The sequence below is a fragment of the Bombina bombina genome, chromosome 4, assembly GCF_027579735.1.
Source record: "Bombina bombina isolate aBomBom1 chromosome 4, aBomBom1.pri, whole genome shotgun sequence".
NCBI lineage: Eukaryota > Metazoa > Chordata > Amphibia > Anura > Bombinatoridae > Bombina > Bombina bombina.
Genome location: NC_069502.1, coordinates 349,298,440 through 349,326,363, shown reverse-complemented (window position 1 = coordinate 349,326,363; position 27,924 = coordinate 349,298,440). Strand labels below are relative to the sequence as shown.

At 39.1% G+C, this 27,924-nt stretch overlaps 1 protein-coding gene across 1 annotated transcript; it reads right to left on the bottom strand.

Moving 5' to 3' along the window:
• Window positions 1–209: 209 nt before the first annotated feature.
• LOC128657452 (protein PRR14L-like) lies at window positions 210–5,662 on the bottom strand. The gene has a single exon (XM_053711806.1). It carries the CDS (start codon window positions 5,660–5,662, stop codon window positions 1,862–1,864), a length of 3,801 nt encoding a protein of 1,266 aa, XP_053567781.1. The 3' UTR covers window positions 210–1,861.
• Window positions 5,663–27,924: the final 22,262 nt, after the last annotated feature.

The following is a 27,924-nucleotide window of genomic DNA, read 5'->3' as shown; positions in this document are numbered from 1 at the left end:
TGTAAAAAAGCTGCGTTCAGCTCTTAACGCAGCCCCATTATTTCCTATGGGGAAACACTTCCTACGTCTGCACCTAACACTCTAACATGTACCCCGAGTCTAAACACCCCTAACCTTACACTTATTAACCCCTAATCTGCTGCCCCCGCTATCACTGACCCCTGCATATTATTATTTTTTTTTTTTTTTTTTTTTTTTTTATAGTCATCTAAATTGTGTCTTTATTTAGACAAATGCGGTTGGCATTTATTAGTTTTATAAATTAAAAACAATGGTCTCAAAATTCACAGAAAGCTCATAGCCCGGAAAACAAACTGCTCTTATCACTACCATACATGCAGTATCAGAGCTGGCCCTTATCCATTTATTTCCAGAACAGCCACTAATACGTAGGACAGAAAACATCTGTTGAGAGGCACCACAGAGAAAAGCATGGGAAGGTTTGGATAGAAAGGACTTCACATGTAAAATAGCCTTATTTAAAAGGGGACACAATGTGTGTTATTCATTGAAAGAAAAGGGTCCACAAAATTATTTGTGAGAAAAAAAAGAAAGAAGTTCTATAGATGCAGCCTATAGCTATATACATCTCATATAGAAAGGTGTGTTGCCACAAATGAAGCAATCAGAGAGGACTAGACACTTATGCACATATCAAATAATAATAAGCAGCTAATTTGTTAATCAGCTACCAGAGCTAGGTGACAATATTATGTTTTTATGAGTGACATGAATGCAGTGCTCCCACATGTCATTACTCCGGTTATGGTAACAAACAGTGCCACTTTTAATGGTTTCTCCCGTGCCCATGCAGATGTATGCTACAAAAAGCAGGTATATGGGGTAGATTTATATTTTGACACTTAAATGAAAAACAAACAACAAAAAAAAACAAATGTCATTATCTAACATCCAGCATCTGACACACACAGACACAATGAGGTCCCCACATCAAACAAGTTTTGGATATATTATGTCCAAACACTGGGGCAAGGGTAGAAATGTAATTTAGGTAAACACCCAACACATCAGCACACATCTAGTTTTTTTTTTTTTCACTCAGCAAAAGAAAAAAAAAAAAAAAAAAAAAAAGTGTGTACATAAACAAAAGAAGATTTACCTGCCCCAGAAAAGCTCTTGCTTTGCTCCCATTAAAAGAAGATCAATATTAAAAGTACAGAGAGAAAATCTGCTCTATTTATCTCACAAACTGTTACTGACATAATTGTGAATTAAGTGTGCTTTTAGGATGGAGGACTAAAGTCTGGATATGTGCAGCCAAAGCTGCTGTGCCAGTTCAGGGATAGTTCTGCTGCCACCAATCTTTATTCTTCAACTATTGGTTTAACTGTAGCTCCATTCACACTTAAACACCAGATTAAACTGATTACAATAAAATACAATGTGCTTCCCTAGATCTGGCAAGGCAGAGAGCCAACTAGTTTTCTTGTTTAAATAAAAACATGGACAAAAAACAAACAAAACAAGTGCATTAAATGCTACTCTAATAGTGCAGGCTTGCCACTCTTGGGTTAAGACATTTGTTTAAAAGGAAGAGACTTGAAAACAAAACTGTGTGACTGCAGATTTAGAGCATATTATTCCAGTCGCATCCTCCACTATCAACACTGCACAAGAGGGTGATGCAGTGAAATCTGTGTCTTTTGAATGACCAGGATCCATATCACCTTACAGTTCCAACAAACTAGTGACATTCCTTGGTTTTAACTACCAGCCAGGAAAGTTCTCACATAAAGCCACCAAGCTAATGACAGGGAAATAAGGTGGCAGATACTCTCATCCTTCCAATTATTTTACTGGTGTCCTTTATTACAAGGGGGGTCTGATTTTCTGCATCACATCAACTTAATATAACTGTGGTCCCTGGAGATCTCTCCACCGCTTCCTCTTGAAGGAAGAAATTCTCTAGCTCCATTAATTTCTCTATGAGAAGCGCATCAAGCTGAACCTCTTCTATGGTGGCAGCCTTCCTCCCCCGCTTGCAGGCAGAGAAAACTTTCAGTTTGCCTTTTGTTCGCTTAAGCCTTGGGACGGTGAAATCCCTAAACTCCAGTATACGCTTCCTCTTCTGTTGGCTGACAGAGATCAGAATGCCGTTCTTCTCCTTTGGCTCCTCAAAGATAGTTTCCAGGCTCCGAGCTGCAGGAGGGGACTGGTAGTTCTTATTGGTGTAAATATCTTCTAAACTGAATTCTTTCTTCTTTAATCTTTTGGCTTTAGGAAGACCCATTGGAGTGAGGTTGGGATCTGGTTTGGGCACAGTTTTCCGTATTCGGATTTGAGAGACTCGTTGGGGCTTCTTTTCTAGGATTTCTTTCTCATTCTCCTTGTTGCTGAGCTGAACTCTGACATGCGAGACAGCTAAAGCCTCTTGCTGCTCAAATGGACAAACCTGAGCCTTGCTAGATGACACATCATATGGAGGCACTGGATCTTCATGATGCCGGCAGATCTTTGGTATCAAAGAAAGTGTGGGGGAGTTCTCTGGCAGTCTCTGTATATCCAGCCTTGATAATTGAGTGTTCATTAACAGGGGAGTCATGCTGGGCAAGGGGCCTGAACTGCTGATGTTACCCAGGCATGGTTGCCACAGACAATAGCTGTCATGAGAAGTTATGCAGTCAGATGAGAAAGCTGATGGGCCATGCTGACTCCAGGTTGATAGTACACGACCCAGCAAATATGGCAGAGAGAAGGGATCTTGTGCCCTTATATTAGGAGTTGGTAACCTATTCACACCATGTGCAAAATGAACCATGGATAGTCTCTGCACAGTTGGAACTCTGCTTCCCAGATTTCTTTTCCTGGTCCAAAACCTATAACAGCCAGGAGAAGAGAGTGCTAGAACGGTGTGAAGGCCATGTTTGGAGCACCCAGAAAACCGTCTCAAAGAAGTTCTGTGGTTAGAATCCATCCTGGAGGCTTCTAGGTTTCTGAATTGCACATTCTGCTGTTTAAGTTGAACACTCTCAGATGCACAAGGTAAGTGTGAAGAAACAAAAAGAGATAGTCTCCATTTAAAAGGTTCAGCTATCTGGGCGATGGATGTAAGCCCTTTGGACACACAAACTGGAGGACTTAACCTTATAAGGTCTTTGAAATAACTGTGATCTACATTCATGTGTAGTGCAAATGGAAATGTGCCAGCATCACCAAGAGGCAGAGGAAACTTGTTACACAAATTAAGGAAGGTTGTTTTGGAGGGAGACATAGGGGAATGGTCCATGCGCTGGGAAACTGGAAGCACTACACCAGTGGCAGGTAAGGGGTCTTTAGACCACGCTGCCCTTGACTGAGAACAGAGCTTCATATTGACACATGAAAACACTTCCAACAGCTTTTTAACTTTAAATAGTCCCTGATTGGAGGGGTGAAGTTCTGATACAGCAGAGAGTGACTTTAACTGGGAAGAGTTTTTACATGGTGTTAACAGTCTGGAAGCAATAGAAGACAAATGCTCTAAGGAGGCATCTAATTTGGAGCACTTATTTAAAAGTCTATGCTTTGTAAAAGGGGTGGCAAATCTTCTTCTGGTCAGTTTGAGACATGATCTTGCAGTAACTTTTGAAATTGGTTTTGACACATCCATTTTTGAAAGAAATATGGACTTATTTTTATAAACATGCTCACTAGACATACTTAAAATAGAGGACTTGTGTGTGCTTGGTTGAATATCCACCAAGATGTGATCCTGCACTGGAGAAACCTTACTAGACATACGTAAAATAGAGGACTTGTGTATGCTTGGTTGAATATCCACCAAGATCTGATCCTGCACTGGAGAAACCTTACTAGACATACGTAAAAGAGAGGACTTGTTTGTGCTTGGTTGAATATCCACCAAGATCTGATCCTGCACTGGAGAAACCTTACTAGACATACTTAAAATAGAGGACTTGTTTGTGCTTGGTTGAATATCCACCAAGATCTGATCCTGCACTGGAGAAACCTTACTAGACATACTTAAAATAGAGGAATTGTTTGTGCTTGGTTGAATATCTACCAAGATGTGATCCTGCACTGGAGAAACCTTACATTTTCTGCTAGGTTGTTTTTTCATGCAGATATTTTTTACAGAGTTAGAATTTCTACGAGAGATAGCTGGCAAAAGCTTATCTGTTTCACTGGTTAACCTTAAAGGGCGTGGACGGAGTTTCATACTATTTTCAGGAAAAACTCTCAAACAGTTTAAGGAATCTACATTAGGTTGAAGTCTAGTGTGCAGAGATGATTGGTTACCCTTACTACCCATAATCTTTGCCCTTTTTGCAGTTTGTGATGAAGAACTGGTTGTAAGACTGGGGTGTTCAAGTTTCTGTTCAGGAATGTCATTTAAGGGTTCATTAATTTCTGAAGCTGTTATTGCCTCAGCGTCTTTACTCTGTGTTATAAGCAGATTAAGGCTCTCTTCTGATACCTTAGTTAGAGGCTTATGTATACAAAGAAAAGACCTTTTCACTTCTGAGGGTTCCTCGTTACAAACCCTTTTGCGCTTTGTCTGCTCCAACTCTACAACTGGCTCTGCCTTAATCTGATCTAAGACAGGTTTCTCTTTTGGATGTGAGGTAAAATATGTTTCACAGAGAACGCCAAAAATATTTCTCCCTGAATCCAGAGAATTTTTATAAGGAGACCGGGAGGCTTCTGTGCCCTCTGACTGTTCTGATGATAGAGTAGACTTTTCATTGGTGCCACAAGGCCCTAAGTTAGGTGAAACATCTTTTTCTAGTGGATCATGTAACTCATCAGATACAACGAAATGGGGATTACTGGACACCCATGACTGTGAACTTCCAATTGCATTTTTACTTTGACATTTTCTTTCATTAATGCCCTGTGTGTCTATCAATGAATGGATTATCAAAGCTTGAGAGGTCTCATTGTGTGATAATAACTTGTGATCCTGCCCAGTGAAGTCTTTAGAAAGCAGTTTACAATTACTGGAGCACATTGGGAGTTTTGCCTCAGCCAGGTATGTGTCAGAAGGCACCTGACTGTACTGTTTTATTTTAGGATTTCCAAGGTCACTTGCAACACCTTCAAGTTCTCTTGATATTGGGTTTCTCATATTTACAGGTGTGTGCTTAGGACTTGTAAGCTTTGATCTGTCTGTAACCAAATCAGCCTCAGTTTTATCTGCTCTTATTACTTGAACAAGTTCAGTGCAAGAGGAGAAGACAGAAACAGGGCCTATCAATATACTACTCATGGGGGACTGAGCTTGGGATTCAGTGTGGGAGCCAATCAACTTGCTAAGCTCCTTAGAAGCACAACATCCAGATGGCTGCACTGACAAAACATCTGCATCCACTAATTTCAAAGGCACTGTGGAATCAATGTGGACATTCATTTCATCATTCTGCAAATTGTCACAGCTTTTTCCTTCATACATTTTTTTGTCAAGTATTTGCTGAACAGCTTTGCAGTCTAATGTAACTGATTGAGGCTCTAAGATCATACTTTCCTCTCTTTCACATTGGAGGTCTCTTTTATGTGACTTTTTAATTGGGCTTGAGAACACAGATAGCTGCTCCTCTAAAGATTGTCCATTAGGCATTTTATCTTTTTCTAAAAATGCCAAGATGCCTCTGTAAGGTACAAGTGCATACTGTGGTTCTGCATTTTCATTGTGGATGGACATATCAGTGAGTGTCTTACTATCTAGTGATTCTCTGCTGAAGCCTGCTCTTTGGCAAACTTCTTCAGACGAGCATGATTTCAAGTTTTCTTTAAGTGCTTCTGGTAGACTATTTGTACTGGAGAAGTGCAGAATGCTCAGGTCCTGCTGCCTTGTTAGCTCACTGGCACTATTCATGGGACATCTTATTTGGTTGTCTGCCCCCAATATCTAAATTAATTCTTTCAACTGCAATGGGGTTGGTTTCCTGGCCATTTAGAGAATATGCATTCCCTTTACTCAAAGGAAATAGTAGGCTTGCATCACTGAGTGCAGTTTCACAGGGCCCATCTGACTGTATTTGACAATCTATAACAGTCCTATTTACAACAGAGGAACTCTTATTTTCCTGATGTGGGCTGTGGGGTTGCTCTGTGCTTATATGTACATTCTGATGAATTGTGCTTTTGTCTGAAATGGGAAAGACCAAGCTGCTATCATCATTTTCAATCCCTTGAGCATGATTTGTTTGACATAACTGTTCTACAGTTGCTTTGACTTCTTCCTCTCTCCAACACAATGCATCAGAAACTACATCCACCACAGTGGATGCCATATCAAGGTTTACCAGTTTGTTATAACTGGTGGTTTCTACGCATGAAATGTCCACCCTGCAAGTGACTGTAGCTGCCACAGTATGGTCAAGATCTGTCTTTTGTGCTAAACTGCTAAATAGATTACTGACAGGGGGCAGCTGTTCATCACAATCGGCAGACTCTCTGCAGTGCTGGTTACAATGAACAGATTTTGAACTAGAACATGTGTTAGTGTCTAATGTTTTGGCACTTTTCAAAAGATCAAGTGGGAGTCTGGGATTCTCTGTGTGTGCCACTGCCTGTAAAGTGCTGCATGTCTCAAGTTCTTTCTCTGCAAGACAAACATATTTACTGTTAAATGTTTCCGATGACTGGGCGGAAGAAAATAATGTGGAGGAAATTTTATGCAAGGGATTGTGCTCTAAGCAGATACCAGTTACGTTTGGAACAGCAGCATTATCAGCAGAACACTGTAAGCATGTGTGGGCCACTGGGCTTTCACATTGACTTTGGTCCTTTTCACAGGATGGATTGCCCACTAGTTGGCTCTCAGTACTGTTACAGCATCCTTTCTTTAGCAGGGTACCTTGCAGACTTTCCTCATGCAGTATATCTGCACTGCTTGCTTCTAAAGCACTACCAGAGCAGGAGTGGCTGAATGATATACTGGAGTCTTCAGTTATATTTTCTTTACAGGCTGTTGGTACCCTAGTAGAGCTGAATGTATCTACAAGGCACAATCTGTGATTAGAGGCATCTCCTCCCTGTCTTTGGTTGGGAGATTGGCATGGCTGCTCAAAGCAAGATGTTGATAGATTGCATTCTTGGTCAATTGATTTCCCAGAGGGTAGACAACCTGATGTCTGGGGGTCTGCAATGAATTTGCTGCACATTTCTAATGCCATCTTAACAGATCTTGTTTTTTCCAAATCAGTCGTTTCACTCCTGTTAGCATCAGGTTGGAGAACACTCAAACTCTTATCCTGTCCTGAATAAAGCACTCCCTCGGTGCTCTTGTCTACCACATCCATATCTTCAGTAAACTTTGACACAGACTCAGATGTTGCTGGAATCTCTTTTATATGTATATTGCTACAATGCTCATGACGGATGCTGATATCTAGGAACTCTGCTTTTACCTGCAGGTCTGAAGAATCTCCCGTTTCCTTGTGTAGCAAACTTTGAGCAGACTGTGAAATCTCCATGGAGGTCTCCCTCTCTATGGTACCCAACATTTCAGGTTTGATTGCAACATTTTCTTTCAGTGTCTCTCTCTTCTCAGCCTTAACCTCTGTTGTCCAGTTAACCTGCGTTACTTCACCAACCCTGGTCGGCATCTGTTCTTTTTCCTTCTTACCAGACAGCACAGATTCCTGCCCCAGGCTTGATACTGGCTCACTTATGAGATGCATGTGCAGTACAGGATACAGGTGTGCATATGCACTGCTTACTGAAGACTCAAGAGGGTGCAGATGGCACTGCTCCAGTGTTTGGAGTTCCAGCATTATGATAAAGGATGCCCAAAGACACTGTGCAGACCTGCTTGCAGGTCCCCTAGTCTCCAGCACATTATCCAAGTCTTCTTCCAAGTCACCTCCCTGATATCATCACAGTTCTCTCCTTTATTTGATATTCAGTACTGTTTCTTTATCCTGAACTCCCAATTGGAGTTAGTTACCACCCTTAACTTAATTACATATTCCACTATCGCCTCTAATTTATATCCCTGATCTCTCTCATTGCCTTCACTTCCTAACGCTCCCCTGTGCGTTTTTTTTCCCTGTAACAGCGCATTCTCTCCCCTAGATATTTCCACCTAATTCCCTACTCACAGCACCGCCTCCGCTAGCTCAAGACCCATTCGCCCCCTCTGCATATTATTTTTAACCCCTAATCTGCCGCTCCGTACACCCCCGCCACCTACATTATCCCTATGTACCCCTAATCTGCTGCCCTAACATCGCCGACCCCTATATTATATTTATTAACCCCTTATCTGCCACCCCCAACATCGCCTCCACCTAACTACACTTATTAACCCCTAATCTGCCGACCGGACCTGAGCGCTACTATAATAAATGTATTAACCCCTAATCCGCCTCACTCCCGCCTCAATAACTCTATAATAAATAGTATTAACCCCTAATCTGCCCTCCCTAACATTGCCGACACCTAACTTCAAGTATTAACCCCTAATCTGCCGACAGGAGCTCACCGCTACTCTAATAAATTTATTAACCCCTAAAGCTAAGTCTAAATTTAACCCTAACACCCCCCTAAATTAAATATAATTTAAATCTAACAAAATAAATTAACTCTTATTAAATAAATTATTCCTATTTAAAGCTAAATACTTACCTGTAAAATAAACCCTAATATAGCTACAATATAAATTATAATTATATTATAGCTATTTTAGGATTTATATTTATTTTACAGGCAACCAGGTACAATAGCTATTAAATAGTTAATAACTATTTAATAGCTAAAATAGTTAAAATAATTACAAAATTACCTGTAAAATAAATCCTAACCTAAGTTACAATTAAACCTAACACTACACTATCAATAAATAAATTAACTAAACTACCTACAATTACCTACAATTAAACCTAACACTACACTATCAATACATTAATTAAATACAATGCCTACAAATAACTACAATTAAATAAACTAACTAAAGTACAAAAAATAAAAAAGAACTAAGTTACAAAAAATAAAAAAAATATTTACAAACATTAGAAAAAAATTGCAACAATTTTAAACTAATTACACATACTCTAAGCCCCCTAATAAAATAACAAAGACCCCCAAAATAAAAAAAATGCCCTACCCTATTCTAAATTAAAAAAGTTCAAAGCTCTTTTACCTTACCAGCCCTGAAAAGGGCCCTTTGCGGGGCATGCCCCAAAGAATTCAGCTCTTTTGCCTGTAAAAAAAACACATACAATACCCCCCCAACATTACAACCCACCACCCACTTACCCCTAATCTAACCCAAACCCCCCTTAAATAAACCTAACACTAAGCCCCTGAAGATCTTCCTACCTTATCTTCACCTCGCCGGGTATCACACCGATCCGACCTGGCTCCAAAATCTTCATCCAACCAGCCAATCAGATTGAGCTCGCATTCTATTGGCTGATCGGAACAGCCAATAGAATGCGAGCTCAATCTGATTGGTTGATCGGATCAGCCAATCAGATTGAACTTGATTCTGAATGGCTGATTCCATCAGCCAATCAGAATTTTCCTACCTTAATTCCGATTGGCTGATAGAATCCTATCAGCCAATCGGAATTCGAGGGACGCCATCTTGGATAACGTTCCTTAAAGGAACCGTCATTCTTCAGTTGGACGTCGGAGGAAGAAGATTGATCCGCGCTGGAGGTCTTCACGATGGAGCCGTTCCTCATCGGATGAAGATAGAAGATGCCACTTGGATCAAGATGGTTGCCGGTCTGGATCGCCTCTTCTTCCCGGATAGGATGAAGACTTTGGAGCCTCTTCTGGACCTCTTCAGCCGCAGGATTATGGATCGCCAGCCCCGCTTGGGTTGGATGAAGAGCCAGGACGGATCGGTGTGATACCCGGCGAGGTGAAGATAAGGTAGGAAGATCTTCAGGGGCTTAGTGTTAGGTTTATTTAAGGGGGGTTTGGGTTAGATTAGGGGTATGTGGGTGGTGGGTTGTAATGTTGGGGGGGGTATTGTATGTGTTTTTTTTACAGGCAAAAGAGCTGAATTCTTTGGGGCATGCCCCGCAAAGGGCCCTTTTCAGGGCTGGTAAGGTAAAAGAGCTTTGAACTTTTTAAATTTAGAATAGGGTAGGGCATTTTTTATTTTGGGGGTCTTTGTTATTTTATTAGGGGGCTTAGAGTAGGTGTAATTAGTTTAAAATTGTTGTAATATTTTTCTAATGTTTGTAAATATTTTATTATTATTTGTAACTTAGTTCTTTTTTATTTTTTGTACTTTAGTTAGTTTATTTAATTGTAGTTATTTGTAGGCATTGTATTTAATTAATGTATTGATAGTGTAGTGTTAGGTTTAATTGTAGGTAATTGTAGGTAGTTTAGTTAATTTATTTATTGATAGTGTAGTGTTAGGTTTAATTGTAACTTAGGATTTATTTTACAGGTAATTTTGTAATTATTTTAACTATTTTAGCTATTAAATAGTTCTTAACTATTTAATAGCTATTGTACCTGGTTAAAATAAATACAATGTTACCTGTAAAATAAATATAAATCCTAAAATAGCTATAATATAATTATAATTTATATTGTAGCTATATTAGGGTTTATTTTACAGGTAAGTATTTAGCTTTAAATAGGAATAATTTATTTAATAAGAGTTAATTTATTTCATTAGATTTAAATTATATTTAATTTAGGGGGGTGTTAGTGTTAGGGTTAGACTTAGCTTTAGGGGTTAATCCATTTATTACAGTAGCGGCAAGATTCGGTCGGCAGATTAGGGGTTAATAATTGAAGTTAGGTGTCGGCGATGTTAGGGAGGGCAGATTAGGGGTTAATACTATTTATTATAGGGTTATTGAGGCGGGAGTGAGGCGGATTAGGGGTTAATAACTTTATTATAGTAGCGGTGCGGTCCGCTCGGCAGATTAGGGGTTAATAAGTGTAGGCAGGTGGAGGCGACGTTGAGGGGGGCAGATTATGGGTTAATAAATATAATATAGGGGTCGGCGGTGTTAGGGGCAGCAGATTAGGGGTACATAAGGATAACGTAGGTGGCGGTGCTTTGCGGTCGGCAGATTAGGGATTAATTATTGTAGGTAGCTGGCGGCGACGTGGTGGGGGGCAGGTTAGGGGTTAATAAATATAATATAGGGGTCGGCGGTGTTAGGGGCAGCAGATTAGGGGTACATAAGTATAACGTAGGTGGCGGTCGGCAGATTAGGGGTTAAAAAAACTTAATCGAGTGGCGGCGATGTGGGGGGACCTCGGTTTAGGGGTACATGGGTAGTTTATGGGTGTTAGTGTACTTTAGAGCACAGTAGTTAGGAGCTTTATAAACCGGCGTTAGCCCAGAAAGCTCTTAACTACTGACTTTTTTCTGCGGCTGGAGTTTTGTCGTTAGATTTCTAACGCTCACTTCAGCCACGACTCTAAATACCGGCCTTAGGAAGATCCCATTGAAAAGATAGGTATACGCAATTGACGTAAGGGGATCTGCGGTATGGAAAAGTCGCGGCTGGAAAGTGAGCGTTAGACCCTTTAATGACTGACTCTAAATACCGGCGGTAGCCCAAAACTAGCGTTAGGAGCCTCTAACGCTGATTTTGACAGCTACCGCCCAACTCTAAATCTAGGCCTTAGGGTTTATTTTACAGGTATTTAGTTTTAAATAGGAATTATTTAGTTAATTATAGTAATTTTATTTAGATTTATTTTAATTATATTTAAGTTTGGGGGTGTTAGGGTTAGACTTAGATTTAGGGGTTAATAACTTTAGTAAATGTAGATAGGTGTCGGCGATGCTAGGGATGTCAGATTAGGGCTTAATAATATTTAACAAAGGTTTGTGAGGCGGTTTAGGGGTTAATATATTTATTATAGTGGCGGCGATGTCCGGTTCGGCAGATTAGCGGTTAAAATTTTAATTTTAGTGTTTGCGATGTGGGGGGGGTCTCGGTTTAGGGGTTTATAGGTAGTTTATGGGTGTTAGTGTACTTTTTAGCATTTTAGTTAAGAGTTTTATGCTACGGCATTGTAGTGCAAAACTCTTAACTACTGACTTTAAAATGCGGTACCAGGCTTGACAGGAGAGGGTCTACCGCTCACTTTTTGTCAGACTCGTAATACCGGCGCTATGCAAGTCCCATTGAAAAAAGAGGATACGCAACTTACGTAAGTGGATTTGCAGTATTTCCAAGTCTGGAAACGCCAACACTATATAACCTAGTAACCTCTAAACGCCCGGCCCCCCACAACACCAGCACTAAATAAATCTAGTAACCCCTAAACCGCCAGCCCCCCACATCACAACTAATTAACAAAACCTATTAACCCCTAAACCGCCAGCCCACCACATTGTAGCTAATAAACTAAACCTATTAACCCCTAAACCATTGCCCTCCACATCGCAAAACATTAAATTAAACTATTAACCCCTAACTTTAAATTAAAAGTTACAATATAACTATCTTTTACTGCCCAAAGCCCTAATCTAAAAAAAAAAAAAAACACACCACAAAAAATGAAAAAAAAAAATACTAACAGTATCCCCAGAATATCTACTAGTGGTTCCTGAAGTCCGGCCATCCATCCTCATCCAGGTGGTGAGAAGTCTTCATCCAGGCAGTGACATCTTCCTCCATCGCGGAATCTTCATCCCGGTGGCGCAGAGCTGTGGAGGCATGGAGCGGAGCTGTCCAGGACCGGCGATGACATCCAGCACGGAACGTCCTCTTCATAGATCACCGCTGTACATTGAAGCTTGAATGCAAGGTGCCTGCTTCCTATTGGCTGATATTTTCTTATCAGCTAATAGGATTATAGCTACTGAAATCCGTTTGGCTGTTCAAATCAGCCAATAGGATTTCAGTGGCTCTCATCTTTTTGGCTGATTTGAAAATGTCAGTTTAGGGATTAATAGTTTAATTTAGTGTTTTGCGATGTGGGGGCCAGTGGTTTAGGGGTTAATAGGTGTACTTTATTATTTGCGATGTGGGGGGTTGGCGGTTTAGGGGTCAATACTTTATTATAGTGTTGGCTATGTGGGGGGGCGGCGGTTTACGGGTAAATAGGTTTATTATAGTAGGAGCAATGTGAGTGTGTGGCGGATTAGGGGTTAATAGGTTTATTTAATGTCAGTGATGTCGAGGAGTGGCGGATTAGGGGTTAATCACTTTATTTAATGTTGGCAATGTCGGGGAGCGACAGATTAGGGGTTAATAACTTTATTTAGGTGTCGGCGATGTCGAGGGCGGCAGTTTAGGGGTCAATAGTTTTATTATAGTAGTTGCGATGTGGGGGGCCGGAGGTTTAGGGGTTAATAGGTTTACTTAGGTGTTAGCGATGTGGGGGTGGTGGTTTAGGGGTTAATCATTTTATTTAGTGTCTGCAATGTCAGGGGGTGGCGGACTAGGGGTATTTAGACTAGGGGTTTAACTTTTTTTTCCCCATAGACATCAATGGGGTTGCATTACAGTGATTTGCCATTCCGCAATCGCAGGTGTTATTTTTTTTCTAACACTCTCTCCCCATTGATGTCTATGGGGGAAAGCGTGCACAAGCACATAAACTCAGACCTTGGCTTTTGTGCAGTATGGAGCTAAACGCACCATAATGCACAGCACAAGGAGGTTTTTCAGTAACTCATAATGGAAAGTGCTATACCGCTCATTTTATTGAGTTATTTATGCACCCAGTATAGCGCAAAACTCGTAATCTAGGAGATAGAAAGTAATGTACTTTCTATTATTAAATATATATTTCTATATATTTCTGATACCTCTCCACTCACTATCTAGCCCGTAGTGTGCATAGTATATGTGCATTTAGCATTCCTGTGTTTCAGTGCACAAGATCTGTACAGATGTAGTGCCTATGCAAGTAAGCAGAGTGAGTAAATGTATTGGGGCCTATCTATCAAGCTCTATCAGACTCGCCAGAAACAGCATTCATGAAAGACCGCTGATCCATAACCCTGTCCGACTGCTCTGAGCAGGCGGACAGGAATCGCCACAATTCAACCCGATCAAGTACGATCGGGTTGATTGACACCTCCCTGCTGGCGGCCCATTGGCTGCGAGTCCGCAGGGGGCGTCGTTGCACCAGCAGCTCTTGTGAGCTGCTGGTGCAATGCTGAATACAGAGAGAGTATTGCTCTCCGCATTCAGCGAGGTCTTGCTTAAATGATCCGCACTGTCGGATCAGGTCCGCAAGACCTTTGTTAAATAGGGGTCATTGTATCCATGTAGTTTGTAACTAGTGAGAAAAAAAACCTATATAATTCAATTAATATTTCCTAAACTGTGATACAATTTCCCATGCTTTAGGGAACAATATTTTTAAACGTCCTTTATGATTTCTAAAGTGTTTCACTCACTTCCCCTTTAAAATATAACATTTGAAAGGGGACATAGATGCTTTAAGTGGGCCACCAAGTTGTACTTGCATCTAGGGTCCAAAGTTATCACCTCTACCCTGCCTAAAATACTCCTTATGGGTAGATTTATCATAGTGCGAGCGGATATTATACGATGTAGCGTATCATGTCTGCTGTACATCGGTTAATGGCCACTAGCAGGGGGTGTCAATCAACCCAATCGTATAGGATCGGGTTGATTTCTGTCCGCTGCCTTAGAGCAGGAAGACAAGTTATGGAGCAGCGGTCTTTAGACTTCTGTTTCTGGCGAGCCTGAAGGCTCCATACGGAGCTTGTTAAATCGGCCCCAAAGGCCTAGATTTAGAGTTCGGCGGTAGCCGTCAAAACCAGCGTTAGAGGCTCCTAACGCTGGTTTTGGCCGCCCGCTGGTATTTGGAGTCAGTGATTAAAGGGTCTAACGCTCACTTTGCAGCCGCGACTTTTCCATACCGCAGATCCCCCTACGCCATTTGCGTAGCCTATCTTTTAAATGGGATCTTTCTAACGCTGGTATTTAGAGTCGTTTCTGCAGTGAGCGTTAGAGCTCTAACGACAAGATTCCAGCCGCCTGAAAATAGCAGGAGTTAAGAGCTTTCTGGCTAACGCCGGTTTATAAAGCTCTTAACTACTGTACCCTAAAGTACACTAACACCCATAAACTACCTATGTACCCCTAAACCGAGGTCCCCCCACATCGCCGCCACTCGATTAAAAATTTTAACCCCTAATCTGCCGACCGCCACCTACGTTATACTTATGTACCCCTAATCTGCTGCCCCTAACCCCGCCGACCCCTATATTACATTTATTAACCCCTAATCTGCCCCCCACAACATCGCCGCCAGCTACTTAAAATAATTAACCCCTAATCTTCCGACCGCAAAGCGCCGCCACCTACGTTATCCCTATGTACCCCTAATCTGCTACCCCTAACACCGCCGACCCCTATATTATATTTATTATCCCCTAATCTGCCCCCCTCAACGTCGCCGACACCTGCCTACACTTATTAACCCCTAATCTGCCGAGCGGACCGCACCGCTACTATAATAAAGTTATTAACCCCTAACCCGCCTCACTAACCCTATCATAAATAGTATTAACCCCTAATCTGCCCTCCCTAACATCGCCGACACCTAACTTCAATTATTAACCCCTAATCTTCCGATCGGAGCTCACCGCTATTCTAATAAATGTATTAACCCCTAAAGCTAAGTCTAACCCTAACACTAACACCCCCCTAACTTAAATATAATTTACATCTAACGAAATAAATTAACTCTTATTAAATAAATTATTCCTATTTAAAGCTAAATACTTACCTGTAAAATAAATCCTAATATAGCTACAATATAAATTATAATTATATTATAGCTATTTTAGGATTAATATTTATTTTACAGGCAACTTGGTATTTATTTTAACTAGGTACAATAGCTATTAAATAGTTAAGAACTATTTAATAGTTACCTAGTTAAAATAATAACAAATTTACCTGTAAAATAAATCCTAACCTAAGATATAATTAAACCTAACACTACCCTATCAATAAAATAATTAAATAAACTACCTACAATTACCTACAATTAACCTAACACTACACTATCAATAAATTAAATAAACACAATTGCTACAAATAAATACAATTAAATAAACTAGCTAAAGTACAAAAAATAAAAAAGAACTAAGTTACAGAAAATAAAAAAATATTTACAAACATAAGAAAAATATTACAACAATTTTAAACTAATTACACCTACTCTAAGCCCCCTAATAAAATAACAAAGCCCCCCAAAATAATAAATTCCCTACCCTATTCTAAATTAAAAAAGTTACAAGCTCTTTTACCTTACCAGCCCTGAGCAGGGCCCTTTGCGGGGCATGCCCCAAGAAGTTCAGCTCTTTTGCCTGTTAAAAAAAACATACAATACCCCCCCCCCCCAACATTACAACCCACCACCCACATACCCCTAATCTAACCCAAACCCCCCTTAAATAAACCTAACACTAATCCCCTGAAGATCTTCCTACCTTGTCTTCACCATCCAGGTATCACCGATCCGTCCTGGCTCCAAGATCTTCATCCAACCCAAGCGGGGGTTGGCGATCCATAATCCGGTGCTGAAGAGGTCCAGAAGAGGCTCCAAAGTCTTCATCCTATCCGGCAAGAAGAGGACATCCGGACCGGCAAACATCTTCTCCAAGCCGCATCTTCTATCTTCTTCCATCCGGTGCGGAGCGGGTCCATCTTGAAGCAGGCGACGCGGATCCATCCTCTTCTTCCGATGTCTCCCGACGAATGACGGTTCCTTTAAGGGACGTCATCCAAGATGGCGTTCCTCGAATTCCGATTGGCTGATAGGATTCTATCAGCCAATCGGAATTAAGGTAGGAATTTTCTGATTGGCTGATGGAATCAGCCAATCAGAATATAGTTCAATCCGATTGGCCGATCCAATCAGCCAATCAGATTGAGCTCGCATTCTATTGGCTGATCGGAACAGCCAATAGAATGCGAGCTCAATCTGATTGGCTGATTGGATCAGCCAATCGGATTGAACTTGATTCTGATTGGCTGATTCCATCAGCCAATCAGAAAATTCCTACCTTAATTCCGATTGGCTGATAGAATCCTATCAGCCAATCGGAATTCGAGGGACGCCATCTTGGATGACGTCCCTTAAAGGAACCATCATTCGTCGGGAGACATCGGAAGAAGAGGATGGATCCGCGTCGCCTGCTTCAAGATGGACCCGCTCCGCACCGGATGGAAGAAGATCGAAGATGCCGCTTGGAGAAGATGTTTGCCGGTCCGGATGTCCTCTTCTTGCCGGATAGGAGGAAGACTTTGGACCCTCTTCTGGACTTCTTCAGTGGATGTCTAGCCCCCGCTTGGGTTGGATGAAGATATCGGAGCCAGGACGGATCGGTGAACCTGGTATGGTGAAGACAAGGTAGGAAGATCATCAGGGGATTAGTGTTAGGTTTATTTAAGGGGGGTTTGGGTTAGATTAGGGGTATGTGGGTGGTGGGTTGTAATGTTGGGGGGGGGGTATTGTATGTTTTCTTTTACAGGCAAAAGAGCTGAACTTCTTGGGGCATGCCCCGCAAAGGGCCCTGTTCAGGGCTGGTAAGGTAACAGAGCTTGTAACTTTTTAAATTTAGAATAGGGTAGGGAATTTTTTATTTTGGGGGGCTTTGTTATTTTATTAGGGGGCTTAGAGTAGGTGTAATTAGTTTAAAATTGTTGTAATATTTTTCTTATGTTTGTAAATATTTTTTTATTTTCTGTAACTTAGTTCTTTTTTATTTTTTGTACTTTAGCTAGTTTATTTAATTGTATTTATTTGTAGCAATTGTGTTTATTTAATTTATTGATAGTGTAGTGTTAGGTTAATTGTAGGTAATTGTAGGTAGTTTATTTAATTATTTTATTGATAGGGTAGTGTTAGGTTTAATTATATCTTAGGTTAGGATTTATTTTACAGGTAATTTTGTAATTATTTTAACTAGGTAACTATTAAATAGTTCTTAACTATTTAATAGCTATTGTACCTAGTTAAAATAAATACCAAGTTGCCTGTAAAATAAATATTAATCCTAAAATAGCTAAAATATAATTATAATTTATATTGTAGCTATATTAGGGTTTATTTTACAGGTAAGTATTTAGCTTTAAATAGGATTAATTTATTTAATAAGAGTTAATTTATTTCGTTAGATGTAAATTATATTTAAGTTAGGGGGGTGTTAGTGTTAGGGTTAGACTTAGCTTTAGGGGTTAATACATTTATTAGAATAGCGGTGAGCTCCGATCGGAAGATTAGGGGTTAATAATTGAAGGTAGGTGTCGGCGACGTTGTGGGGGGCAGATTAGGGGTTAATAAATATAACATAGGGGTCGGCGATGTTAGGGCAGCAGATTAGGGGTACATATGGATAACGTAGGTTGCGGCGGTTTACGGAGCGGAAGATTAGGGGTTAAAACTGTAATGCAGGGGTCAGCGATAGCGGGGGCGGCAGATTAGGGGTTAATAAGTGTAAGGTTAGGGGTGTTTAGACTCGGGGTACATGTTAGAGTGTTAGGTGCAGACGTAGGAAGTGTTTCCCCATAGGAAACAATGGGGCTGCGTTAGGAGCTGAACGCTGCTTTTTTGCAGGTGTTAGGTTTTTTTTCAGCTCAAACAGTCCCATTGTTTCCTATGGGAGAATCGTGCACGAGCACGTTTTTGATGCCGGCCGCGTCCGTAAGCAACTCTGGTATCGAGAGTTGCATTTGCGGTAAAAATGCCCTACGCTCCTTTTTTGGAGCCTAACGCAGCATTTGTTTGAACTCTCGATACCAGAGTTAAATTTATGGTGCGGCCAGAAAAAAGCCCGCGGAGCGTTAACAGCCCTTTTACCGCCGAACTCTAAATCTAGGCCTATGTGTTTAATGGCTATTATTTGGTCTTTTAAAAGAAAACAAAATGCATTAAAAATACAATTATTGGAATGCTAAATGGATTCAGGGAAAGTAAAAAAATTTAAGTAATTTGGAATTGACAAAGAAGTATGGGTTTAAATTGTTTCAGTAAAAAGGATAGAGAAAAAAATACAATTATATTAAACATTTACTTTGCCTACATGAGAATATAGCACAATTTATATTGAGAATTGATACATTCATCAATGTTTAAATGAGTGCTTTTCTTTTCTCCCACAAGTTAAGTAGTTCATTGACAATTTCAGAATGATTTAATGATAATAAAGAGAGATGTGTGAAGGTTATGTCTTTATAGAATTCTGTACTGAGGCTAGAAGGGTGAGCACACAAAACCCCATACTAATAGTACTAAAATAAGTCTTTGTATTTTACTATGTCATTCATCAATGAAATTCCATGCTTTGGAGTCACAACTTTCATGTAACCATTTCTGATAATACTGGAGAAGTGGATCATCAATTTTATAGCACAAATTTAAGAGAAGGCAAAAATCATAATTTGCTGTAAAAATCTGAAGGCTTTGTTGATCAGTATCACAAAAAATTTTTATTTTGCTTTCCATTAATATTGTGTGATGTTTTTAACAGTTTACTATTTTAGCATACTTAAAATTGCTGTTAAATTTTATCCCATGACATGCATATAAATATTAAAGAATAAGTTATAAAATATTTTTAGGCTTAGTAGAGTTGTAACAACATTAGAAACATACTGACAATATTGGTCCAGATTTATAAATCATTACCAGCATAAAAGCTAGTTAACCTAAGCCCCCTAAATTTAATTTTATTATAAAAATGGGCATTTAATATTTGGATTAAAAAGGGTTAAATTACGAGTGCCCACAAGCGATATGAGGTATTCCGTGGATCTTTGGGCATGATGGAAATAGTATGAGTATTTTGAGTTGAAAGTAAATGCATTCGCTTGAGTGCAATAAAGCTTAACGCGGGTTGGGTTGCTGAAAACATTTCTCCCAAATTTCAAATAAAAATATTGTTATTTATTTGCAGAAAATGACAAAAGAACAAAAAAGATGCAGAGCTAGATTACAAGTGGAACGCTAAATAACGCTTTTGCTAGAATGCTAACTGCACTAGCAGTAAACTGTTTGCGAGCTTTGGGGTTGTGCTGGTATTACGAGTTGCAAGTAAAAATGTATTGCTCCAGTGCTAACCCAATCCACGTAAAAGCCGACATTACAGTATTACGTGTGTGATTCTGCCTTAGAAGTCAATAGAGAAAAAAAAGTGGAAAAAACATAACACCCTACTTGCACGCTAATCTGAATCGCCATAAGCCCCTACTCTAATAACCCCTAAACCACCACATAGCCCACTGCAAAGTCCCCACTACACTATTAACCCCTAAGCCCCCTGCCCCCAAAGCAAAGTAAACCACTACACTATTAACCCCTAAACTGCCAGCCCCCCAACGCAAAGTTAACCACTACACTATTACCCCTAAACCACCAACCCCCTATTGCAAAGTAAACCACTGACATCTAAACCCCCAAACCAAACAACCACTATGTAAACCCAAAATAGACTAACAATACCTTTACCAAAAAAAAAACTTACATGTTAAAGTAAAAAAAATCTAACCTTACCCTTAAAAAACAAAAACAAAACTACCATTGCCATTTTAAAAAAACAAACAGAAAAAAACGTACCTTAGCAAAAAATGTAACTAACATTACTTAACCCCTTAACGACACACGTCGTACAGAATACGTCAGACACAAACTGGTCATTAAAGACCAACGACGTACCCTGTAGGGGTTTAAAGTGTCTGGAAGCAATCCTGTTTGCTTCCAGCTGATTTCAAGTTATTGCCGTGATGCCTCGATATTGAGGCAACACTGCAATACCTTTTTTCAAACACTTATGCAGAGAGAGCCACTCTGTGTGGAGGCAGGAGCGTGCACGGGGAGGGAGCCCTACACTATGGAACAGTGTAAAGGGAAGGAGGGAGAGAAGAGGGGGGATCTGCGAGGGGGTGGAGGATTGGTTATTGAACGGATGAAGCTACACTACAGAAAAATAAATAATAAAAAAATAAAAAAAATAATAGTTTTTTAAAATTTGTATTCAAACTGGGTACTGGCAGACAGCTGCCAGTACCCAAGATGGCAGACAATAAGGTTGAAGGGGAGGGTTAGAGAGCTGTTTGGGGGGATCAGGGAGGTTAGGGGCTAAGGGGGATCCTACACAGCAGAATATGTTTTTTTTTATTATTATTATTATTATTATTATTATATATATATATTTTTTTTTTTAAAGCCTTTTATTTTAGTACTGGCAGACTTTCCGCCAGTACTTAAGATGGTGGGGACAATTGTGGGGTAGGGGAGGGAAGAGAGCTGTTTGAGAGGGGTCAGGGAGGGATCAGGGGGTGGGATGTGTCAGGTGGAAAGGCTGATCTCTACACTAAAGTGATAATTAACCCTACAAACTACCTAATTAACCCCTTTACTGATGGGCATAATACAAGTGTGGTGCGTAGCGGCATTTAGCAGCCTTTTAATTACTAAAAAGCAATGCCAAAGCCATATATGTCTGCTATTTCTGAACAAAGGGGATCCCAGAGAAGCGTTTACAACCATTTGTGCCATAATTGCACTAGCTGTTTGTAAATAATTTTAGTGAGAAACCTAAAGTTTATGAAAAAGTTTGTGAAAAAGTGAACAATTTTTTTTATTTCATCGCATTTGGCGGTGAAACGGTGGCATGAAATATACCAAAATGGGCCTAGATCAATACTTTGGGGCCCATTTATCAAGCTCTGTACAGAGCTTGTGGGCCGTGTTTCTGGCTAGTCTTCAGACCGCTGCTCCATAACCCTGTCCGCCTGCTCTGAGCCCAATCATTGACAGCTCCCTGCAGGTGGCCCATTGGCCGCGAGTCAGCAGGGGGCGGCATTGCACCAGCAGCTCTTGTGAGCTGCTGGTGCAATGTTAAATAGGGAGAGCGTATTGCTCTCCGCATTCAGCGAGGTCTTGTGGACCTGATCCGCACTGTCAGAAAATAAATAGGCCCTTTTGGGTTGTCTATTAAAAATAAATATATACATATCCAGGGATATTCAGGGATTCCCAACAGATATCAGTGTTAAAGTGTAATCGCTAATTTTGAAAAAAATGGTTTGGAAATAGCAAAGTGCCACTTGTATTTCTTGCCCTAGAACTTGCAAAAAAATCAAAGAACATGTAAACATTGGGTATTTCTAAACTCAGGACAAAATTTAGAAACTATTTAGCTTGTTTTTTTTTGGTGGTTTTAACAGATTTTGGGGGTCAAAGTTAGAATAAGTGTGTTTTTTTCAATGTTTTCATCAAATGTTATAATTTGTTTTTATAGTAAATTATAAGATATAATGAAAATAATGGTGTCTTTAGAAAGTCTATTTAATGGAGAAATAAATGGTATATAATCTGTGTGGGTACAGTAAATGAGTAAGAGGAAAATTACAGCTAAACACAAACACCACAGACATGTAAAAATAGCCCTGGTCCACATTACAAAAAAATAAAATACAATAACATTACAAAAATAACAAACAAATTACCAAAAATAAAAGAGAATTATACCTATTCTACCCCCCCCCCCCAAAAAAAAAAACCTTGCCAAAGCAAAAAAAGTTATAAGGGCTCAAAGATATGAGGTCTCAGATGTTAGAACACAAAAAGGCATTCAAAGTGTTTTAACAGAGACACATATATACGTATGTCTAAATATGTATATGTATGTATACATATATGGTTATATGTGTGTACCAGAGTTCATTTTGACGGCAAATTTTTATTTAGTCTCAGTAATAGTCTTTAGTTTTAGTCGTATTTTAGTCATCTGAATTGTTTTTGTTTTAGTCTTTAGTTTTAGTCGGCTTAATCTCCAGTAGACTTTAGTCGACTAAAATCTAAGGGGTTTAGTTAAAGTGTAATGCATTATTTAAGCATTTCTCTATAATTTCCAAACTCATTATATATTACAGGAGTAAACATCTAATAACCTGTTATTATTTATGGTATTAAGGTTTAACCATGCAATACATACACAGATTTAGCCGTTGTGATATATAACGTCTTTATTAAACTTAAAATTAAATAAAACCAAGTTTCATAAACAAACCGAAGTGCAATTTTAAAATATACAAACCAAACTGTAAACTGTATTGGCTGTAACGCCATTGCACATATTACCGAATATGAAAAATTTAACAGTTCTCTGCCCCTTAATAACCACAAAGTACCCTGTATGTCACTGTATTTCCAAATTCATGATATACTCCTGGAGTAAAAGTTTATTAACCTGTTTTATTTATGGTATTAAGGTTTGAACATGCAATACAGATTTAACAGCTTTAACTGTTGTGGTTATGACATGTCTTTAGCTGGACAAATTGCTCAGCATGCTAAGGCTCCATAACCTGTTCGCCTGCTCTGAGCAGGCGGACAGACATCGCTGCAATACAACCCAATCGAGTACGATCGGGTTGATTGACACCCCCTGCTGGCGGCTGATTGGCCGCGAGTCTGCAGGGGGCGGCGTTGCACCAGCAGCTCTTGTGAGAGGCCATAGCCTTTTGACTAAAATGCCATTTATTTTTAGCCTCATTAGTCAATTAAATTAACACTGGTGTGTACATATGTATTATGTATTTATATTTGTACATAATATATGTATATACAGACATATAAGTGCATTGGAGCCCTTTGTGCGCAAGTTAGTTTTTTTCTAATTTTTCATGCACCATTGAAGTCTATAGGGGCATACGTTAATGCTTTCTTGATTTGGCTTTTTGCACGTGTCGGGTTAGCGCTCGTGTGAAAACTTTTTACTTTCAACATGTAATTCGCTCGCTACCCAATGCATACATAGAGCTTACTTCTAGCAAAGCTAGCGCAAGTGCTAAATAGCGAGCCTCTTGTAATCTAGCCCATAACATAAGATATTGTTGTTTTACACTTGGTTCCATTCCCTTTCCGTGCTATTTTACAGATGGAAATATTCCATAATACAAATTATTCCAAAATAAAAACCTTTTCCATCCCAAGCAGTTTGGATAAAGGGTTTTCTACCTGTATATCAAATTAGAAGTTCTCCTTATGAGCAGAACCATGAAATGAGTAGTCAATTCTGTTCTTTTTCTTGGAATCTCCTATCCTATCAGGATAACCAAAGAAATATACTTTCCAATTCAGTAGGTGGACCATCACAGGCATGTTAATCTTTAAAGGAGCATTGTATCTTAAAATGTTCTCCCCTTAAATGTGTTAGAAATGGTCAATTTTACCTGCTGGAGTGTATTTAATTGTTTGCAAACAGTTCTTTACCTTTTTATTATTTGAAATAATTTTTCCTGTGCAAAATACAGCCTGCACTGAAAATATGACTAATAAACATATTGGATAACACACAAAAAAAAAGTATGGGGGCTTATAGAACTATTCCTTACAGATAAAACATAGGGGCCGATTTATCATCATACAGGGGTTCAAGAACAGTGGGAATTTGTGAAAGGTGCCATTTTAGATGCAACCGCGCACTGTATTAGACATGTCTGTAAAAGTAAAAGAAAGCGGAAACCAATTTGGTTTTCCAAAGAAGTAGCACATGCTGTAAAGACAAAAAAGATAGCTTATAAAAATTACAGACACACACAAGCAGATGATGATATGAAAATATGGAGACTCCAACAAAAAAAGACTAAGCAGTTAATTAGGAAGGTTAAAGCTCATGCAGAAGAGCAGATAGCACAGTCAGTAAAACATGGGGACAAAACATTCTTTAGATATATCAGTGAAAGAAGAAAAAATAAGGTAGGAATAGTAAAATTGAAATCAGTTGATGGTAGAATAATAGAAGGAGATAAGCAGATTGCAGGCTGTCTCAATGATTACTTCTGTTCTGTTTTCACTAAAGATTGTGAAGATACAATGTCTACATTAAGGGATGCTACGCAAAATAGAAACAAGCTTAACAGCAATCTTTTTACAGAGGATGAGGTTTTGTTAGCATTATCAAAAATAAATGTTACAAAGGCAGTGGGTCCTGATAATATTCATCCAAGGGTTTTAAAAGAACTTCGATCAGTGCTAACTGTCCCATTAACTGATCTGTTTAATCAGTCACTATTAACAGGAGCTGTCCCAGATGATTGGAGAATAGCAAATGTAATACCTCTTCATAAAAAGGGCAGTAGAGAAGAATCTGGCAACTACAGGCCAGTTAGTTTAACTTCAGTAGTAGGGAAATTAATGGAAAGCCTCTTAAAAGAAAGAATTATGACTTACATAAAGACAAACAATTAAGAGGACCAAAATCAGCATGGTTTTACTTCAGGGAGATCATGTCAGACTAATCTAATTGACTTCTTTGATTATGTAACAAAAGTATTAGACAAGGGAGGAGCAGTTGATGTAGCATATCTAGATTTCAGCAAAGCATTTGACACCGTCCCACACAATAAACTTATTCACAAACTATATCTCCTTGGTCTAGATTCAAAAATTGTGAACTGGGTGGAATGCTGGCTTAAGGACAGAAAACAAAGTGTCTTAGTAAATGGAGTTCATTCAGCAGAGGGGGCTGTTACTAGTGGTGTTCCTCAGGGGTCAGTTCTGGGGCCCTTTTTGTTTAACATATTTATCTGCGATATCAGCAAAGGGCTACAGGGGAAAGTATGTATCTTTGCAGATGATACAAAAATTTGCAACAGAGTGGATGTTCCAGGGGGGGTAGACAAAATGAGAAGTGATATACAACAATTGGAGGATTGGACAAACGACTGGGATCTAAAGTTTAACACAGCAAAGTGTGAAATAATGCATTTAGGGAAGAAAAATCCAAATGTTAATTACAGACTCAATGACACTTTACTGACTGTTACAGACGAGGAACAGGACTTGGGAATTATTATTTCAGATGATTTAAAACTTAGTAAACAATGTAGTAATGCAGCGAGTAAGGCTAGCAGAATGCTTGGCTGTATTGGTAGAGGTATTTGCAGCAGAAATAGTAAGGTTCTTATGCCACTTTATAGATCATTAGTTAGGCCTCATCTTGAGTATTGTGTGCAGTTCTGGAGGCCTTATCTTCAGAAGGATATTAACAAACTTGAATCTGTGCAAAGGAGGGCTACCAAAATGGTACATGGTCTAAAAAATAAAACTTACCAGGATAGGCTCAATGACCTAAATATGTATAGCTTAGAGGAGAGAAGGGAAAGAGGTGATATGATAGCAACTTTCAAGTACATTAAAGGGTTTAGTAAAACTGAGGCTGTGGGTATTTTACATAAAATGGAAAATTCAAGAACAAGGGGTCATGAGCTCAAGCTAAAGGGTAGTAGATTCAGGAGTAATTTGAGGAAGCACTTCTTTACAGAAAGAGTGATTGATTTATGGAATAAACTTCCTCAAGAGGTAGTAGCAACAAACACTGTGGGGGACTTTAAAAATGCATGGGACAAGCATAGGGCTATCCTACGAACTAGATAAGTTTATACTGTTAGGTAAGGTCGGGCAGACTTGCTGGGCCTATGGCTCTTATCTGCCGTCAATATCTATCATATGTCTGTCCAACATGATCAGCTCAGCGGATCATGTCTGACAGACATCGTTGAATGCCGACAGCATGACTTGAAGTCATATCTGTGGCATGACTTGAAGACCGCAGTCCACAAACAGTCACAATCAAATGTAACGGAACTGGAGCAATTCTGCAAAGAAGAGTGGACAAACTACATGTGCAAAATTAGTAGAGACATATCCTAGTAGACTAAAGGCTGTAATTAAAGCAAAAGGTGGTTCAACAAAATACTGACACAATGGGTAATCCTTTTTCCAACTCAGTAATTCTGTTTTTGAATTGTCTTTATTTTTGCCTGACATGTTGGTGTTATATCTTTCACTTGGATGTTATAAGTTGCACTGAGTAAATACAACTGGATAAACAAAAACAGTCTGTCTTTATTTCAGGCTGCAAAGCAACAAAATGTGATTAATTTCAAAAGGGTGATTCCTTTCAACACCCACTGTAGTTATAGATATATACAAATATATAAATAGGAATATCTATTTATAAATTCATAGAACATATTCCCCTATGTGAATAACATTGGAATGTGACATTTTGTACAGTAAATACATAGTTAAACTAAATATAAATATTGCATAAATATGTTTTCCATGTTTTCAGCTGCTTGACTGCAAACTGCTCCATATATGTCTATATATGTATACATGTGTTTTTATGTGTTTATATGCATATATATGTCTGTAAATACATAATTGCATGTATATATGCATGTATCTCTATGTTAATGCGCTTTGCATGCCTTTTTCTAACACATAAGACCTCATATCTTTGAGCCCTTATAACTTCTTATTGGATCTGTACTTTTAAATGTATTTATTTTTTATGTGTTTTATGTTTTGTAACACTTTGCATTCGAGCATAGCAGTTAACTGGAGCTCTGAAGTTGCATTATTCCTGCTCACATAAAATTCAATTGCGCTTGAGCAAACACATTTGCTTTCAATGTGTAATATGCACACTACTTATGACTCATCCAAACACACGTGATAAACCCCTTATCGGTCACGTGCAACAGTCCCCGCCACTCGTAATTTAGCCCATTGTTTAAGAACGCAATATAATAACCAGAATTTGTGAAAATAGGCTTATAATAAAGACTAACAAGTCAAACTGGACATTATATTTAATAACCAGACTTTTTTAAAAAAAAAAACGTTTCACTACTAAGCTTTGGGACAAAACTCATACTAGTGACTCATACTAGAGCAACAAATTTCTCTGCAAAGTAAATACATGAATTCCTACTAAATACTTTTTAACAATAATTTATATTGAAGGGACACTTTAAATACATTTTAAGCAACTTTCTAATATACTCCTATTATCCACTTTTCTTCATTCTCTTGGTATCTTTATTTGAAATGCAAGAATGTAAGTTTAGATGTTGTCACATTTTTGGTGATCAACCTGGGTTGTTCTTGCTGATTGGTGGATAAATTCATCCTCCACTAAAAAAGTGCTGTCCAGTGTCTGAACCAAAAAAGCTT